Here is a 21,187-nt window from a genome sequence, read left to right on the forward strand (position 1 = left end):
CTGAGAAATGTTGACATTTTGCAATATTGTTTGGGATGTGCTACGTGGTTTGGGGATGTCCCACTTATAGGAAAACTTATAGTCCGTAGGAGATTTGAGGGGGGATGCCATCCCTCTTGTTAGCAAAATGACCAAAATGAAGGCATATTAACCTGCCATCCCTCTCCATCCCTTAGTGGCTGAATATGTTAGTCTAGTCTGTCTCACTGATCCTTTATCTGACTAGGTTTGTTCAAATTATAATCTATGGCACCGACCATGACTCTGAAACTGTACTGTGTACTGACCAATTCATGATGCTGTCCATGGTACTGAAGTAGCAGACAGCATTGCAATTGTGACTTTCTCTCCAAAAGAGATGATCATGGGGCAGTTTGCTAGTCATGGGTAAACGTCCGCCTATTAAAAATTAATAAATCACCTATACTGACTTATAATCTTTATTAATAAGTTCAGTTATTTCTTAATACTATACTCTCTAGCAGGACAGAGAATGGCAAAGACAAATAAAGACAAACTTTAATCACATTGTGATCAAATGAATCAAAGTGGAACACAACTTATAATTAATTTGATCTGTTAAAATTAAATCATATAAATGGTGGCACTGATTAAACCCCAAGTGATAATACAAATGAATTCTGCAATAGAGTCAAAACTACATTGCAGATGTGACGTGGGTTAGGCCCAGGTCATGTGAGTCTTCTTTTCCAATGTGGGAAATTGAAGACAGTTCCACTGCTAGTCATGTCGGCTTTCTAGTCCCATCTGAATTCTCCAGGGCAACAGCGGCCTCACGCACACTGCTGGGGTTCTTCTTGCTTCCTGACACCTTCTCCCCATTCAGTTCGGCCGTGAGGCAGAAGTCTTTGAAGCAGCGTTTGAAGTTCTCATCCAGAAAGGCATACAGGACAGGGTTCAGGCTACTGTTTGTGTAGCCCAGAGCCACGCAGAAGAAGTAGGCGGCCATGATGGCGGTGGTTTCAGGTACGCTCACAAGTGCCTTGACCAGGATAAAAATGTGAATGGGAGTCCAGCAGACTACAAACACAGCGACCACGACCACCACCAGCCGCGTGATCCGCCGCAGGTTGCGGTCTTTTTCCCGCGTACCGGACAACATTCGGACGCTCTTCAGCCTCAGGACCATGAGAGAGTAGCACACGGTGATGATGAGCACAGGCACGACGAAGGCAAAGACAAACACACATATCTTCATCAGTGTGTCCCAGTAAACGTATGGCTCTGGGAACTGTAAGGCACATTCAGTTATGTCTGCAGGAGCAAAGGAGACAGGGAGGGAGGGAGATGTGAATTACGTGATGAAGTGCACATTTGCTTTATCACAAATAAAATCCCACTTTGTGCCCTTCTGCTGTCAATTTAGCAAACGGTTATGGAACAGCTAATCTACACTCAAAAGGGTACATTTTGCTCTAAACTCTGCTTTTTTCTGACATCATCTATGTATTTAGGAAGGAAGGTGCATGATGTGTGGCTAATGGAAAACTCCGCACTGACGGATGAAAGAATATATTTCTGCTCTTAAAATATTATCGGCATATGGTTTGAGTAAGTCACCAATACTTAAAAGCTTTTCAACGTTATTCAGGGATGGTTAAAGCACTTCCTCACCACTCTTCGTCTGAGTGCCACCCAGGATAAAAGCAGGTATCCCTGCAGCTGAGGACAGGATCCAGATGCACACGTTGATCATCTTGGCTTTGATTGGAGTGCGGAAGTCCAGGGCTTTCACCGGGTGGCACACAGCCACATAGCGATCCACACTCATCATGGTGAGGGTGAAGATACTAATGAACATGTTGTAGTAGTCGATGGAGATGAAGACCTTGCAGACCACCTCACCAAAGGGCCAGGTATTCAACAGGTAGTCCGTGCTCTGGAAAGGCATTGTGGTGGTGACAAGGGCATCAGCGAGGGCTAAGTTGAAAATGTAAATGTTGGTGGCTGTCTTCATCTTTGTGTACCTGTTAAACACGCAGAACACAAGGTTGTCCTGTGATAGTGAGGAGGAGATAGATGACCAGAGCTAACCACCCATCCAGATATAGCAGCCGTTTATTGCTTGGTTGGCTCTTCTTGTCTTATTATAAATTAAACATTGTCCATTATTCCCCGCTGCTTCCTTGAATCCGTCATGCCATTTTTCTGACTCACACTTTATTGTTATTTATAGTATGCTGCTGATTGCAGGCCATGTGTGGTCAACTTTTTTTTCCCCTTCATTAAATTATGATAGCGTTAAAAGGACCAGCATGTGGGAATTAGGGGGATCTATTGGCAGAAAGGGAATATAATATTTAGAACTATGTTTTCATTAGAGTACAATCACCTGGAACTAAGAATCATTGTGTTTATGTTAGCTTAGAATGAGCCCTTCATATCTACATATGGAGTGGGCAAGTCTTCTTCTACGGAGTCCACCATGTTGCACCGCCATGTTTCTGGAGTAGCCCAGAACGGACAAACCAAACACTGGCTCTAAAGAGGGCCTTTCATCTCAATGTAGTTTGGTGTTGAGCAGGTAGTGTTCAGTGGTTTCATCTGAGCTTTATCTGCCTGCTGTGACTAGAAACGACACTGATGAGAGCCGTGAGAGTGAATCAAAACATATACCAAAACAATGAGATGATAAAACACTACTTAGAGCTGAGGGGGACTGCAGTCGGGGGATAATTATCTTTGGGTTCAGGAGCGACCCCCTTCATGTAGTATTTGATCCACTGTTGTGGTTGTAAAAAAATGTATTAGAGCGGCTTTAACAGTACACCATTTAAAGCCATAAAGGGTGCACTTCCCTGTCAGGTAATTCTAATAATGGCTTTGCTCAGCATCTAATATGTGGCCTATGTTGACTTTGTAGGAGTTTAGATGAGGGTAATTTCAGGTGTTGTTTACTCTAAATCAACATAAAATGCTTTTTGACTTTGACTTAATCCTCCACCAGGGAGCAACTAAACAGTATAACATACAGTCTTTTATGTAACTGAAGTGATAAAATTGGCTTCTACCGACAAGAGACACAATCAATCTGATTTGAGGTAATTGTTGTCTACCAACTGAAGCATTCTGGATGCCACTGCTGCATTTTATATTACATCAAAGGAGATTTATTGGCTCTCACACCATAAATAATGGCCAATGAGCTACAAGCAGGCTATCAGCTTGATAAAGCACCACTGCTTTCAACTATGATTAATATCATGTCCACCAGGAGAAATGTACAGAATATTATTATTATTTTGTGGAGCTTGGGGGTTATTGGATTCATAAAATTGGCCACTTTGAAGGAGGCAGAAACAATTGCCATGCATTAGCATTGATCTCAACCCTTTTTTTTGTCAAAATGCAACTTTTTGTCTCTTCTGACTTATAGCAAAATGCATGTATATATGTAGATGTTATCCCAGCCATTTAACAGGTAACATGCTAGCTCATTGGATGAGATGTAGAAGTGGGCTTTAGAGCAGAGGACCACTCTCTAGAGAGCATCCAGGCAGTAAGAACAACTATGACATAGACCAGATGGCATTGAGGTCATTGTAAAAGCCCAAGGGTTGGTGCCAGTGCCTTCTCCGCAAGTAATAACATTTACAGTGACTGGAGGAACACATTCTTCTGCATAGACCTCGGTTGTTTTCTGTTTCTAAAAACACATAATTAGGCATCCATGGCAAAATAGATTAGTAGCCATATTTTCTCAATTTCCAGAACATTTCTTGTTAAAAATGTTCCTTTAAGTTCAAACTGCAACTTTAAATCAACATTGTTATTATATTCCTATATAAAGTGCATTGCCATTGTGAACACTATTGTATGGATTTTTATGACCTTACCTGATAATCACATACATGACGAGGCAGTTGCCCAACAAGCCAACCACAAACACCACGGAGTAGACTGCAGTGATGATGGGGATGATGGGAGACATGCCCTCCGCCTCCCAGCTATCATCGTGGGTCATATTGCGGCTCTCGGAGTATCCGGACACCCAGGCTGAAGAATTCACCGGACAGTCTTCCAACAGCGCGGAGAAGCACTTATTGTCTTCTTTGAAAATTTCAACCGGAGTGCTTTCCATTTTCACACCTTTAAAAAAAAGAAGCTTTAAAATAAGACATTAAATAATAAAAAAAATGCTTGTATGGCAATAAGTGATGTGGTGCACATCGGTGTGACTGCACGTGAAAAAAATTAAAATAAAAAAAAATAGCCTACATCATCACGTTACTTCAAAAGCATGACAGCCTTACAGACTTAACTTCGGTTCAGAAGCAAACTTGTAGATCATGCAAAGCATATAGTCGGAAATAAACACATAAGAGCTCTATAGCCTTTCAGGAAAAACGACAACACATCAAATTTGAAGCTCGCAGGTTACTCACCTTGATCGACCCAAATAAGCGGACGCAACCTGTAAAATATGTATATATATTGTTTATGTATTCAGTTCGGGTTGTTTTGTTTCCTTGGTAAAGGTTACAGCTCATCAAAGTTTTTGGATGGTACTGCGCGCGGAGAGGAGCAGCAGCGGCTTTGCGGACACTCGTGCACACGCACTGATGGAGAGGCGGTGCGCATGTCAGGCTAGATCCACCACACACACACACACACACACACACACACACACACACACACACACACACACACACACACACACACACACACACACACACACCAGCCAACCAACCTTCACCCAAAATATGAAATGACAGAGCAATGACAATAACCTGCAGGCAGGCACACAGCTTTCTACAATCCTATGTCACAGGGGAGTAACGACTGTTAACATCATTAACCAAGACATCCCTGAGCATTACAATCAGCCTCAGATCTCTGAATGTTGCTGCTTTGTTAACATCGCCTACTACTGTAATTCTCTTGATTTTTCTTACTTTTAAAAAATTTGTTCACATTGAAATGCTGATTAACATATACGTTTTGTTCAAGGGTGCATGGAAAAATAGCTTTATATACTGTACCTAATGCACAATGTTGCTTGTATCTCCCCCAACCTGATGCATTGAGTCTTTTTTAAAGGATGCCCTGCAGTATAGGTGCCAGGAAACAACTCTCTATTCTGCAATACTGGCATCACAGGCTGTAAATGAACATAGTATTATGATAGTAAGTGAAGTGTGTTGCACAAATGTGTGAGGTGCATTATGTCTTGTTTTACTTCCTGCCTTGTGTTTTCCCGGCTTTGTTATTATCTGCCCCACCCTGATGTGTTTCACCTGTTCCTGAGTCCTTGTGTCACCTGTTCCTTGTTTCACCTTGTTATCTTTTGTATTTAGTCTCTGTGTTGTCTTTGTCTAGTGTCAGATCATTGTTCTGTATTGGATTGTGTGTGTGTAGTCTACCTTTTTGTCTCGGTGTTCCTGTTTCTTGTGATTCCCATTTTTTTGACTCCCACTATGTTTTGGATTACTTTTGCCTGCTGTATTTAGGACTCATTTTGTTTGTATGGATTTTATTGAATTAAATCCTCAAGCTCATCAATGCCTGCTGTCTCTGCATTTGGGTCCGGCATTCTCTGAATCCCTTAACATATATATTTATTCATGCTCATATAACATATATCCTACACCATTACATATTTTTCTATTTGGTGTAATAACATGCTCTATGTCACATGACTATAGCTGTTTGTGTCAAAAGGAAGAGCTTCAATATATTCCACATAGCCTATTGGGTTTAAATAAGGTCAGAATATTTTTTAAAATGTATATTTTAGACATCCAGCAGTGGGTCTGTGGGACCCAAACAATGAAGAAGTATGGCAAATGTCAACATAACACAAGGGTTAAGTTGTTTAATTAAAACTTTATTGCAAGTGGATTTCTTTTCTATCCTGAAAGCCAAGATTGTCTTGTTTATAACTTCTTCGTCTTGTTCATAATTTCTTCATCACATTAGATCATTTTCATCAGTTGTATCAAAGATACGGGCTGCAGAGGTTACATGAAACAATCAGACTAAAAATAAAAAGTGACTTATTAATGTTTACATTGGATCCATTAGATTGATGCTTTTTGTGAATATTATGCAACAGTGATTTATAGTGGATCATAATGTGAGTCATCCTCAGCATGTCATCGCTCGGCAAAGTAATATCTACTACAGCGAAGCTAATGTCTAAGGATGTAAAAAGGTCTCATTTGCTGATTCCTCAAGGCCCTCTAGAATAAATGGATCTCTGAGTTTCTGTCAGTAATTATGGTGAATATAAGGAGAAAACCAATGAAAAGTCAAAAGTTATTATTGCAGAAAGACATTACTTTAAACAGTTTTGCCGCTGCTGACTCAAACTAAGTACTGAATTAGTTCATTTCTGCTCTGAGTATCTGCTTCCATTACATTTCTTTATACTCAGACATTTATCGCTGCAGCAATCAGGCCAATTAGTTGGAGTTATTTGAATTAGGGAAATGGATATACATATTAACATTACAATAATTGATTTTCATTTTGTGAAATTTCTTCTTTTTATTTTATTACCAGTAAAACATTTTTTTTTAACTGTTATGCTTATGAATGTATTTATCTTTTATATAGTTTGTTAATGTTGAGTTTTTGATGGATTGAGGCAAATCTCAGCCATTATAAACATGCAGCAAGTTTTCCCTAAAGCTAGCTGATCTTTAAATGTGCTGAATGTTATTTAGACAACTTCAATTTGTCAATTATTTTCCTCTGGCTCCACAAAGACATTACTTCATTTGTTTTCCATGGAATGGCAATTTTCACTGGCTGTAATATAGATAGCTCTGTAATGTCGGGGCAAGTTCACAGTCGCTGACTGAACTGTCTTGGGGCTCTGAAAGAAGAAGAAAAAGGTGAAATCTTAAGAAAGGAAGGGAAAAAAGCTTTCCCACACGACCTGGTCAAAGCACAGTGCTACAGCATCCCCAGTGACCCTTTGAAGGGAGGAAAATTAATCTGGGAAATCTGCCAATCACCATCTGCATGCTGAAATAGGCTACAGCCAGACAAGTAAAAAATTGAAAAAATAAAAGAAGAGAAATCTAGGAAATTGGATGAAGGCATACATGCCAATACCGGTGCTGACACAAGTGTAATACATATTGAATGTTTGTATTGTGAAATTTAAATCAATATACTAACTTAGTGTCAGAATTTAAATATATATCTATCTATCTATCTATCTATCCAACTATCTATCTAGCTAACTATCTATTTATCTATCTATCTATCTATCTATCTATCTATCTATCTATCTATCTATCTATCTATCCAACTATCTATCTATCTATCTATCTATCTATCTATCTATCTATCTATCTATCTATCTACCTATCTAGAGGCAGACAGACAAAACAAAGTACAGCTGATGGGAACGTCAATAATTTAAGTATTTAGTCATAAACAAAAGTATTTCCTGATGATCAGGCTAGAGGAAAAATGTCAGAGGTTTGCAAAAGTTATTAAGCTTCTTTGTCTGGGAACCATGAATGTGTACACAACATACCACAGCAATCCATGTAATTGTTGTTGACATATTTCAGTCTGATGGGGGCCCAATTGACCGACGTTGCATTCCCTAGAGCCACGCTACTATCATAAAATCCTACTTTGGAATTTGCTCGCATTCATGACAATTACATAACAGATCAATAATGTGAATTTCATTTTTGAGTTGACAATGTTACTGTAGAGGTAGATCTTTGCTTTAATCTACTCTAGACCTCTGTTGTAATCCTCCAAACAAATCCGACTCAAGCTCTGTGTTAGTAAACCCTGACCTCTGACCTACCGCAATATACAATACAAGAATACAATTCAACATCATATTACTATTCTAAATAAATCCCATCCTTATCTCTACATAGACCAATACTCTGCTGAGCTTACGTGAAACAAAGACACAATCTTGTCAGTGTAAGTATTTCAAGTGTATGTCCACAGTGAGGGATTAAATAGATTTAGAAGGAGATTACATTGAAAGTCTGCATCTGTGCTCACCAACAAACAACATAAGATGTGACTCATGCCTTGTGCTATTTTGAGTACAGACTATACTTCTTGAGGATCAGAGAGATGGAGGCTCAAACATCTCTAAAAGTAGTAAAACCAGTTTCCGTGAGTTTTTTTAAAAATAGAATTCATCTGTCAGGCCCCAGGGATTTATCAATCAATCAATCAATACATTTTATTTGTTACAATCACAAAATCGTACAAGCAACAATTCCAGTGAAATGTTCTCCCATCAGCACCTTAAAATTGTGCATGATTCATCATAAAAGCAGAATGTGGCAGTCAGACATACATACAGAAAAAAAGAGTTACCCGGTTGAATGGCATCCAGCCAAGGCTCAGTGAAAGGACTGTAATAATTTACTGGAATGCATTGATTTGATTGCTGTAGAGATCTCATGCACCCAGACATCTTGGGCACTTCTAGTACTCTAGTACTGACCTGATTGCTACGGCATTTGCATGGGCTGTATAGGAGATATTTTGCCTCTTATGAATGCTTTTAAGGTTTCCCATAATGTCTTCTGTTCTGCTATTCTCAAGGAAGAATGGCTTCAGAGACATACGTACCCATCTCTATCCTAATAGACAGCTCCAACTTACTGATATATTTAACCTGAGCACCAAGCCTCCGTTGAAATTGTGTGTGACGCTGATGATGATATTAACAGTCTGCTCATAATGTGCAGGTTTTGTGAAGACATGTGGGAGGCCGGTAGAGTATCTCTCACAGATTTGTCTGAACTCACAGGCATGAAAGGACAGATGGATGCCATAACATGTTTTTGTTTTTTGTTCGCTCGCACAGAGATGCCAGTGGGTCAAAGAGGATCCCTGGATCTAATTTGGGTTCAGTCCTTGAAATTATGCAAGCAGAGTGATGCATTTTAATGTTTGTGGCCCTGATATGTATTCTAAAAGTTTAATCTAAAAGGATTTCTGAAGGAGATCAACAACATTATTATCTGGAAGCCCTTTACTAAAAGAAATAGAATGAAAAAGTGCTCTGTTGTGCCTGTCAAACATTTATTGCTCTGATGTCATCGGGCAAATACTGTGCGCTTACGCCCACAAACCTTTTCATTTTGGTTTAATCAAAACCTCCCCACACCCTTTTGTCTCACATAATCTACATATTCTTCATAATTAAAAACAGGAAAAAAAATTACATTAAGAAAAAGTGGATATTATATATTTAATTCTATTATTATTTATAGTGTAGTACATGTGATGTGAATCATTTTCCGTTACACTTGCATCGCTACCCATGATGTTTTGTTCATGTTTTCTTTTTCTAAACATCTCAGCAGTAACAGTCATAAAGGGCATCACAATTTGATGCCTGGTAACACACCAGCTCTCTCTCTCTGCGTGTGTGTGTGTGTGTGTTATAACCTACAGTGTATCTACCTACAGTGCTTCACTATAGTACATTCACGTAACATGAGGCAGAGAGGCAGAGATGGAAAATGTGTAGGTTCAGAGCGAGCAGCTTTTCAGGCTGGAGGTTTTCCCTGCAGGATTCACACACTATGTGGGTAATTGAGCATGTTTTTCTGCCGATCCCAACATGGTGTAGGTAGTAATGCTTTTTTGTGTTATTGGAAAAAATACTCTACCATCCCCAAAGTGCACTCACCAAGAGAACCCTGATGTTATACATTTTATCTTGCAAGCTGTGTTCTTCAATCAGAGCTGTTCTTTCAAAGGCTGCTACCACACTGATCTGTTATTGAGTGGACTAAAAAGTAATGTTTTGCACCCCAACCTTGTTTTTTTTGAGTATTTGAATAGGCTACATGCCTCTATTTTTCAATTTGTTTTGCCAATTCCAAACACAATGAGTCCAAACGTGTTTGTTCCTTGGTCAGACAAAACAAGCTGCCTCACTTCGGGTTTTGGGAAGTTGTGATGGCCATTTTTCTTTTTTTACTACTTTTAATATTTCACGGACAAAACTAAACCTTGATTAATCAAGAAAATAATGAGCAGATAAATCAATAATGGAAATAATTGTTAGTTGAAGCCCCAAATTCTAAGAAGCAATACAAAGTCCATCACCTCGGTGTCCTCAGTGGTAAATACAGCCCTGAACTCTGAACAATGAATAGACCGTAGACACTCCTGATTAAAAAGCCACAGCCAGACATGATCAATGTGGCTTCAACCAAAGTAAGAAGAAGTAAACTTGTTGTAAGATATGTAAGTTTAGCAAAAGACAGAAAACAGAGGAAGAGTTTTACTGTCAAGACAGTGGTCTGGAAATGCATTATAATTTAATTGATTTGTCAAATTTTTTAATCAAACACATACAGATATATCGATACAACAAAAGTCCCCCTAAAGCACATCCATACTGTAGGTGTTTATGAGATCCACCTTGAGGTGTGGAGCCAGCGGGGCACACTGTGTGTGATCTATGACCCAGAGGAGCAGCCAATCATGTCCAAAAATGCTGAATTTGCTCTGTGAGCGAGCGGGACATTTACAATCAATGGCCGAGGGATTGACCGCAAACAGACCTCTACATCAAAGAGAGAGAGAGGGGGAAAGTTGGAGAATTTAGGGGTTGATGTAGTTAAAAAGTTGGAGAAGGAGGCAGCAGTGATGCAAGGTATGGAAAGAGGCCAGAAATGATGAGACAATTGGGAGAGGCTTTTACAGACCGAGACAAATCATTACTCATAATATGTGTCCTGATTCAAACTATGGACTAATTACACATAATATTAAAATACAATATATATTTTCTTAATCATATACTGTTATAAATGAGCATGTTATCATGGGAAATTTGTATACATTTTTCTGAAAAGCATCACATTCACTACATATTATATACAGTAGTGTAACATTATACTCAACATTAACCTACAAGCTTAACTTTAGTTTTGCTTCGACATAAAGTAAAATTTGGGTTTATTATAACCCCAGTCTTATTTTGATGTTATAAAAATGGGCTGTTATTCTTTGGAGCTGGAACTGTCATAAACAGTTTTATTACATCAAATATTACAGTCCTGCTTTTTTATTTTCTTGTGAAAAAAAAATATTTTTCGAGTTGAACAGCACTGTCCTCATGCCAATATAATACAACTCTATATTTACTGTAAAAAAACAATAAACCAAGAGACGTATCACAAACCCACTAGAGCCTGATATTACACAGAGAAAACACCAACACTGTGAAAATCTTCCTGTCTCACAGTTTCAGAGTGTAGCGAATGATTTGCCCCTCTGCATTAAAACTTGTTTACCATTAGCGGCCAGCGTATAGCCGCTCCCTGCAGACACTGTTTTTCATAAATAACAAACAGACACATTCATTAAACCTTCATGCATTCTCTCAAATGTAACCCTGATCTATTCTGCAGGACGGACTGTGCGAGGTTTCCTGGGAACCTCTGCATGTCGGCCCACGGTACATTAGAGCTCCTCTGTGTGATCTTCCACCAACAGTCAGCAGGGGCCAACAACCTTGTTGATGGATGCCTGCGACTTAATGAGAAGTGAGAGCTGTCAATAGACAGGATCAATAGGCATGTTGATGCATATCGCAGCAGCTTCACTTCAGAGAAAAACATTTTCACCCTTGCTTCAGAGCCATGCAGTGTTACCCCAGACGCACACATGCATTCATACCACAGACTGTAAATAATATTAACAGTCTATGGTTCATTCACACACATATAGCAGAAGAGTTGACATTGACTGCTGTAACACTGAAAACATCAGTGGATGTATGGTTCATAATGAGTGATTCATAATATAGACACATCGTAGTGAAAGCTAAAATTCACAGCTGATATTCACAGTTGCTTCAGTTTCAATGCATATCAGAAGTTTCAGTATTTGATAAGGAGGTGCTGTAATGACCTTTGTAGCGCTTTAATCTGCTTTTTGATTAGTGATGTCCTATATTCACAATTACATCCCTCAGAGATTGTGCCTGAACTTGCAGCAGGCAGCGCATGTAGATAAAGCGATCAACGTGTTAGCCACAGTTTCCCAATATGGCACTCAAAATGCAACATGCACTTTGGTCTAACCCATTCCCTGCACAGTTATCCAGTCATACTGTAGCTTAGCAGCTGTAACCAGGCATGGCAGGTAAGTAGATACAATGCATTTATTTTATTAAACATTGCTAGGTATATGTAGTATCCATTTTATAAAAGCATAAGCCACTTGAGGACATTATTTACCGCCTTGTGCCTAACAACACCACTTAGTTATTGCCTCTCTGGGCTTATTGCCTTATTTTACATAACTTACACTTCACATGTAAAATATCAGAGAATCCTGTGCCTCTATGTAGGCATACATTGTTTACATCTGTTTCCATTTTTTTATTTGTCAGTATTCTACTGGGAAAGAAGAACCAAGCTGGCAATGTTTGCTAATGTTATATAATAATAATAATAATAATAATAATAATAATAATAATAATAATAATAATAAAATAATAATAAAATAATAATAATATCAGAATCAGAAATACTTTAATAATCCCAGGGGGAAATTATTTAAAATAATAATAATAATAATAATAATAATAATATTAACAATAGGCCTACGTTTATTTGATATTGCACCTTTTACATTTTAGTCACAAAGTGCTTCACATGATAAAATTGTTAAAATAAGACCCCACAGTAAAATGAGGAGGCAATAAATAAATAAAATACCAATGGAATTAAATAACTTAAAAACCCAAAGTTACAACATCAGTTAGCATCGGTTCCCAATAGAGGTTACTTTTATGCATGTGAGCTGATGGTGATATTGGCAAGCTCCTGCACATTCTCTGCTGGGAATATGTTGGCAATATAGAAATCTCGCTAGTTGTGTCTCTTTTTCATGGCTCCAGATGTGGTGATGGCAAATGTCCATTTTGACAAAACTCACAACAAATATAGGAAGCAAAAATTATTACTTACTTAAAAAAATAATAATAATTCATTAAGCAATTTGGTATGCCTGCCAACAATATTTCCACTTTCCGATGATGAGTTTTGTCCAAATAGCCTACATACAGAAATACATGGTTTCAGTCACAATCAACAATGTTAATATATGTGCTGTATGTGACATACTGTAACACATGGTGTTGTTTTGCCTTTGGCATCAGGTGTGGATCTGTCCTATGTCTGAGCTTTAATAATGTCAGAGATGTGAACAGATGGTTAGGCAAAAACTTCAGTCACATATTATATGTACAGAGACATAACCGCCTCTTTAACTAACAAATGTTAATCATTTTGACAGAGGAGAAACATGATTGTGATTGCCAATTTCCAGACATAGACATTAATTTATGCAGGAAAAAAGATGGGAAATATTGTTTTCATGAAGGAAGACACTAATTACAACAGGCTCACTGTGACCTGTAGATTTTTTTAATTACCAGTTTATGAGGCTCTTAATGGTTTAGCACACTCAGCTGACTGCTTCTCCTTTTATAGTTCAATTATTATTATTACTGTAATAAATGTACAGTTCAGGAAAAGAAGCATGGTGAGGCAGACATTTCGTATAGACTAAATTTAAAATCTTGCTTTTAAATTAGATTGGTATAATGAAAATAAACTAGCTTCTATTATTCACAATTTAATATGGGGAATGGATGGCTTTTCAGCAAGATCACATCTTTCTTCATACATATGCAAAACAAGTCTTAATATATCTATGTGTAAACAGAAACAATCTTAACATTTCATTAAAATGTGTATTATTACTCTGTGCAGTCAAAAGACACAATACTGTTCTCTATATTAAACTTGTTCCACATGTCGAGTTCCACAGAAAAATGATGCTCAGATGACTGCCTAAAATAATGATGTATGCCTGAGAACAGAACAAGTTTCCGGGGTTTCATGATGATTTGTCTTGCAAAAAATAGTAGTGAGTAAGACCAGACAAACAATTATTTATAATTATTCTATATGGGCAGTGAAGGGGCATGCAAGGGCGGAATATGAGACAATGTGGGCCTAAACTAGGGACATGTACAAGAAGGTGCTGTGTCTTTTTTGGTGACATTTTGCTGGTTAATCACAACTCTAGAGCGCAACTTCAGTGTTTTGTTAATGTTGGAGATGAAGAGAGTGCAACACCATAAACATCTTTAGGGGGCCATACTCCTGCCCACCTTTGCCACCCGCCTGCTCCAAGACACATCATTTGCATGCAGCTCAGTGCGTTCTTTATTTTAATATTTTTTAGAATGCATGTTGTTTGCATCAGAGCAGCACCCTCGCTCAACTACAGATGGTTGCACACAGTCACTGCCACAGTGGACAGATGGAGGTATGTGGTCAGTTGGGTGTGAGGTGAATCACTTGCTGCTCAGTTGTGTCCACGTTTATATGACATCCATACGCAGCAGTCACACCGGAGTGAGTGGTGACCTTTAGAAAGGATTTATATATTACTTAATTAAAAATACTTTCTAGCTAATGGTTAAAGTATGAAACCTGTCAATAAAAAGAACCAAATAAAGAAATAATCAACTAGCTGCAGAGAGTCTGAGCTAAACAAGCCTCATAAATCAGAAACAAACTTGAACAAACTCAAATGTGAAAATGAGATTAGCACAGCCTATTATGGCTGCGCCATAATTATTGCTTTATAATGTGGCTGCTTAATAATGTATGCTCTATTACACGTGCTTTAAGAATAAATGTGTGCTTGTTGGCAGTGGTTCATAGTTCATCTCAAAATGAATCGCCCCTGTCAAAGGAATTAACGTGATAAATCAGCCTGATGCTGAGCTGTAAGGCTGTAGGCTGTTTTTCCAATCTGCACTTAATAACATACGGCTCGAGTGGCACTGATTTGACTTTACAATTTAAAATAGAAGCACTGAGGCTTACACTGCTGTGCATTAGGCCGAGAGAATAAGCAACCAGCCTGAAAAGCTTTGGTGTTGCTACATTAATGTGGTTTCATCAACACCTCTGCTGTTGCACTGAAGGGGATGCTGTTGATGATGTTAATGGCCTAATTTTATTACATCACTTACAGTACCTGGGAGAAAATTAAAACAATTTTAATATGTTTTCCATAACTAGAGGAAAAAAGTACTCACCAGGACAACACCACCACCAACAGGATATCCCTTCTATATATCTATCTATCTATCTATCTATCTATCTATCTACACACACACACACATACATACACATACATATATACATACACACATACATACAGTATATATACACATACATATACACATACATATACACACACACACACACACACACACACACACACACACACAGACACAAATATGATGCTCCCTAGTTATTGTTGCAAGTTTTTTATTTTTTTCACCATAGCAATGTAGCTATCTCAATAACTTTATTGGACAGACAGACATTCATGATCCTTAAGAGCCCTAGTGACTTTGGTAATTCCTTTACTTCCCCACCATGAGGTTGACATTTTTTGATTTTACTTAAATGCCTCAACAGCTGCATTGCCATGACATTTGGTACAAATATCCATGTTGCCCAGAGGATGAATCCTAATGACTTTGGAGATCACCTGAGATTTCTTCTAGTGTCACCAGCATAATCTGAAATTGTGCTATAGAATTGCAAATTGGGATTTCGGGTTCATCCATCCATCCGTCCATTCGTCCGGGGTCAGTTTTGAATGAATTCAGTAACTATGGCTATGTTTTGTTACTGCTCTGATTTTGACCTCTGACTGACGATATACTCCACTATATACTGTACTGCAAGTTAAAAACACATAATGAAGCAAACCTAATGATACTTTTCCCCATATGATCATTAAAGTTTGAATCAAGAAGCATACATCGCTGGAAAATTACATATCAGAGTGTGACTTCAGTCATTCCCTCTCATTCATTAGACTAGCTGCTTCTGGGAAACTGGACAGGCAAATATGAATACATATATCACATATATCGGCAGAGAGGGATGTTAAGGTGCTGGAAGTGCATTTCTAATAACTCCTGCCAGCAGCACCTTAAGTATCAGAACATAAAAACAGCAGCGGTGGTTTGGCATGTAGCTATAGATTCATCCTCAGCTTTACAACCACTAAAATCAGAGCAGAATGATAGAAGTTCATTGATTGCCATATGGTGAGAGAGAGAGAGAGTGCACTACATTTGGTTTAAATGGTGCATTACGAATTTAAAAAATTTAAACTAACGGCACACAAAGATGTCTAAATCAGAGACACCTCTTATCTTACTCGTACCAATTAAAATGTGCCTCCAGCTACAGCTTAATGAAGTATCTAGTATCGTCTACAAATAGTCTGCACAGTTTGGAGTTGTCATATGAAGTTTGACCATGAGAACCCGAATGCTTTGATCCTAAAAGCTCTGCAAATGGCTGATTGCACTGCATTCAGCTGCTCAGCATGAACAATACAGTAAAAAAAAAAAGCAACAACTAACAAACCAGGAGTTACAGACTGTTTTGTTGTTCAATCTAAGCATGATACTTATAGAGTGTTGTGTTCCGCTTGTATTACATTTCTTTGATGTACATTTAAAAATTGTTTCTACATGGAGGTTTTTCTTCTCCTCAAATGATGCCTGAAGGGAAATGCCTCCTCATTAATTTCTATATAGGATGGAGGTTGCTCTATAACACACTTAACAGTCTATGGTAACACATCAGCAGAGCTTGAACCAGAGCTGTACAACCTGCATTCAAAACTCTGCCTGCAGGGCTGTCAGATCAAAACCCAATTTGAGGCGCATTTCTGTCATTTGTAACCCTCCTACATCCTCATAATCCTCCATCTGAGCTCTGTATATGACACTGATAAATAACACTGGACGGCTTGTACAATGTGACTTTCTGCCGACCTCACTGCCTGTCCAGCTGAGCAAGATCCAAAGTCAGGAATAAAAGACACAGTGCAGCATGTGATGTCTGATTAATATCTAAGGTGTGTTGTGAAAAAAAAACTGTTGGATGATGGATGCATTAGCAGGAGATTTAGGTATGGTTGGACAGATATTAGAATTACTGTTTGAAATGAATTTCAGGGGTGGTGATGGTTTTGAGGTAATCAGCTGCAAGAAAAAACAGCATTTTCCTGTTACATTATTCATAGCACATACTGTGTGTATGCTCAATCTGACAAGGCATGCAGTATGAAAGAATAATGGCAATGTCAGAATAAAGAGAGCCAAACACATTCAACACAAGACAATATATATAACAGAAATGTTTAGTTTACACATTAAAATGTTGTCACACAAGGGCAGTGGTAAAAACCCAATTTCAGTTGTATTTGTTGTACTTTATCTCAGTAGATACCCATTAAGTTTCATGTTTCAGCCTTTTTCAGCTTCACAAGGGGGCAGACCTTTGGAAGATATCTGCTCAAACCATAGTTTATAACTGGATACCATTTTCCAAGATGGTGGCTGATTTCCAGCTGTCTCCATGCACACATGGACTGCTACAAAATGTTATTGGATAATTTCTGAGTGTTTGTGGCGCTCAGAAAAAATGATTTACTTTCCAAAATGAACCATATTATGTGAGTGTTTCCGATCTGCCAACATCACGCCAACATCAGCAGGACACACAGTTTAAAACTGCCTTGCAAAAATGACCAATTCAAAAAATATTCACATGAAACTTATGACGTATGTTTGGGCAATTTAGGCAACTAGATTTACCAGATTAACATTAGGGAATTATTGTGGTCATGGTGAAAGGAGACACTGATGGTAAGAGAGAAGATGTTGCATCATAGGTCACATATGACAACAACTAAGAACATGAAGAAAGAGGGTTGTTTTAAATATTGGAACAAATGACAAATGTAGTTTTCCACTGAGGATGGTCTTACCTTGTTTTATTTTCCTGTGGTGAAACTATTCAGGCTGTTTTCATTCAGAAAAGTAATGCAATTGAGTGTCAGCGTCAGTTCTGGCAGGCCAAGTAGTCAAGATGCTGCTAACTGCTATTGGCCAATAACATGGGCTGAGCTACATCAGTTGAGCTACATCAGCTGAGCTTCAACAGCTGATCTGCATCAGCGTATCAGCTGGTCAACTCCCCTCGCTGCTAAATGGCTACATTCAAACAGGTCACCCTACTTAAAGCTGCTTTAGTTTGCTTCTAACTGCTTGCTGCTCGCATCTATGCTACCCACCTCCTTCCCTGCTCCACCATGTCGTGTATAACGTGGCATTTTCTGCTATGTCATCGTTGCTGCTCTGTTAATATGGGGGGATAGTTTAGCTCTCCCAGTCCTAAACTGTGTGAGCGTCCCCTAATGCTGCTGCTGCTGTCCTCTGAACAGAGCCATACCGCTACATTTAAATTGTAATTTATTCAATAAAATTTCCTAAAGCATTTTTATTGTCTATGTTGTTCTTGACTTAATGGACCTGACAGAACTGCTTAATTTGTATAAAACCCACAAAATCGTAGGCCAGGACATGTGTTGTTTATGTCCCGCTTATAACCCTAACCCTAACCCCTAACCCTAACCCTAACCCTAACCCTAAAAGTGCTGATTTATGTAAAGTTACTTTTGTTACGTAACTTACGAACTTAAATACCACCACGTACAGAAGTTACAAAACAAACATATTTGATTTTAACCCAAACCATGATCTTTTCCTAACATAACCAAGTAACTGTGTTGCCTAAACAGGTTCTGCACTGCAGAGGCTTGTGCATGCGCACTGATCGCTTGTGTTGATGGACATTAGTAAGAGAAGGCACAAAAAGGGTTAACAATTAACCATAACTAATCCCATTATCTCATTATCTACAATCCGTTATCCACCGACAGTTCACCTGTTTATTAGGTAGATTCAGAAAGCAGCAGCAGATTCAATGGGACTGCTCCAGAGCATAAAAGCCAAAACCGACTGATCTCAGGAGGGGAGAAGGAGAAAAAGTAAAAAGATTCTTCCCCTGTGAGATATTCTTTGAAGTTACAGTACAACAAAAGGATGAAGCAGAGGCCTCTAGGGAATCCCTACCACAGTCTCACACACATTCATTTATTTCTCTTTTCATCGGAGAATACAGAAAGGGTATGGAATGGAATGATACCCTGCTCATTCTATAACTTAATGTCCCCTCTAGGTTTTCAAGTGAGATTGTTATTTTTGCTCCTGACAGGAAACCACAAATAGGGTCATCATGGACAGTCACAATGCGATAAGTCAGACTTTGGAAGCCAACAGAGGGATGGTCATTTCTCTCTGTGCCACAGAAAAACTTCCAGGCATGGCGGCTTGCTCAGAGGCTATAAAGTGATAGTTTTCTGCACAATGTTCCTTTCTAAAAAGCACATCTGCTGCACAATTAAATCTCAATGCACATCAGCTGTATCTGCTGAAAGAGTTTGGCTCCAATAGTCCTGGCTCTCATCTGCAATGGTGCTGGAAGCTGTAAATAACCAGAGTGCTTGGTAATAATAGCATGGTGTGCCACTGAACAGAGAGACTTAAATGCATGTGAGAATCTGAATACAGCGAGGCAGGATTAAAAGACGTTAGAGAAGTTCAGTGAAGGACATTGCAACGTATGCATTTAAAAACAAGTCATGTTGCTGGTCTGATTCTGTATATGTGAGCACAGGATTGTACCACAATTCAGACATTTTTGATTCAGTTTGTGGCACCGTTAGAGCTCATTCTCATTTGGTTCTGAACAGCGAACTAAGTGGAGACTTCCAGAGACTTCTTGTTGTTTATCCTTCACTGTGAACAAGCTGCAAATCTCATTTTGCAAGGCTGCATCACAATGGTGTAATTAAACTGACAGGAAACTCTTTACTTCTGACGTCTCTGATATTCAGTTTCCTGTCCAAAATAAACCTATTAGCAAATACCATAATCTGATTAAGGCACTCGAAAATGATAGGCAGCGCTCTAAGGCAGTGAGGGAAGACAGGGGAAGATGGAACTGTTCTTCAGGAAGACACAGCCAGGGGCAGCTTGGTCAATTCAAAGATCCACAGCAGAGAAGCTGAATACTTTGGGAGGAAGTCAAAGTTGAGCTTTAGTCATCTAGTCCATAAGAAGAAATATGGAAGTGTGAATGATATAATAAAGTGTGTATACACCTGTTTTAATGCACATTTTCAAATTGCAAATTGTGGAACCGTAGAAAAAAAGGTGGAAATATCACTTCTTTTGTGAAAGTTTACATCTGAAAAAGGTTTATCAATAAAAAAATGTGTATTCTGACAGTGTTGGGAAAGATACTTTCAAAACGTATTCCATTACAGAATACAGAATACATGCCCACAAATGTAATTTGTAACGTATTCCGTTCAATTACTCAATCTGAGTAACGTATTCTGAATACTTGCATTACTTCCACATTGAATGGCATTTTATAAGTGTAGGAATGCGGCCATCACATCACAGGCCTATTCTGGTGTGTTCTTCTATTCCAACTGGCTGAATGTGTACCTAAACAAGCAGACCGATTGTTGTAATTGTAGTCCCGAACTGCATACTAAAAAATTTAACTGCAGTCTAAGCTACCACAAGCTAATTTTAGCTAACGTTAGCTGTCTTTCAACAGCTCTGAAGCTAGTAAATGTAATGTAAAGTCGCACATCAACTATAAAATAGCAAGGTGACCAGTAAAACTACAGCAGACGACTACCCTTGGCTAATTAAAAAAATAACTTACTTTTAGATGCTTCTTCAGGTTGGAGGTGGAGTAATTTTGATGCTGAAAGGAGGTTGGTTGCTGGCAAGCAGAGACTGCACTGCACATTTATATTTTGTTCTCCCTTCTCGTTCTTTAATGTGAAATGCTGTTTGAATTTCAAAGATAGAAACACATTCCTGCCCTCTCTGTGCTCTGTTGTGCCAGTTCCGACTCCATTGTGCCAGTTCCGACTCCATTGTGACTGATAACGCAAATAGCTAATTTTTTCATTTTCATATTGGGGCTTCTGGGAAATGCATGGAGTTGCCTTAATTTATTAAGAGAGTGAATACATTCGTGAAACAGAAAAGTATTGTCATGTAATCCATTGATTTCAACAATGTAACTGTATTCTAAATACCAACTATTTAAATTGTAACTATAACGGAATACAGTTACTCATAATTTGTATTCTGAATATGTAACGCCGGTACATGTATTCCGTTACTCCTCAACACTGTCCACTCAGTATAACA

The 21,187-nt window shown here is 38.5% G+C and overlaps 1 protein-coding gene across 3 annotated transcripts; it reads right to left on the reverse strand.

The window, feature by feature from the left end:
• Positions 1-593: 593 nt before the first annotated feature.
• LOC114549293 (kappa-type opioid receptor) lies at positions 594-4,102 on the reverse strand. Of its 3 annotated transcripts, none has more exons than XM_028569540.1 (3): positions 3,858-4,102; positions 1,636-1,988; positions 594-1,275 (listed from the first exon to the last, which is right to left on the reverse strand). In XM_028569540.1, exons 1-3 carry the CDS (start codon positions 4,100-4,102, stop codon positions 746-748), a joined length of 1,128 nt encoding a protein of 375 aa, XP_028425341.1. In that variant the 3' UTR covers positions 594-745. The 3 variants fall into 3 exon arrangements, with proteins under 3 accessions (XP_028425341.1, XP_028425342.1, XP_028425343.1); XM_028569541.1 differs by having other exon boundaries at positions 1,636-2,001; positions 3,868-4,065; XM_028569542.1 differs by having other exon boundaries at positions 3,873-3,892.
• Positions 4,103-21,187: the final 17,085 nt, after the last annotated feature.

The sequence above is a fragment of the Perca flavescens genome, chromosome 22 (assembly GCF_004354835.1).
Source record: "Perca flavescens isolate YP-PL-M2 chromosome 22, PFLA_1.0, whole genome shotgun sequence".
In the NCBI taxonomy this organism is placed as follows: domain Eukaryota; kingdom Metazoa; phylum Chordata; class Actinopteri; order Perciformes; family Percidae; genus Perca; species Perca flavescens.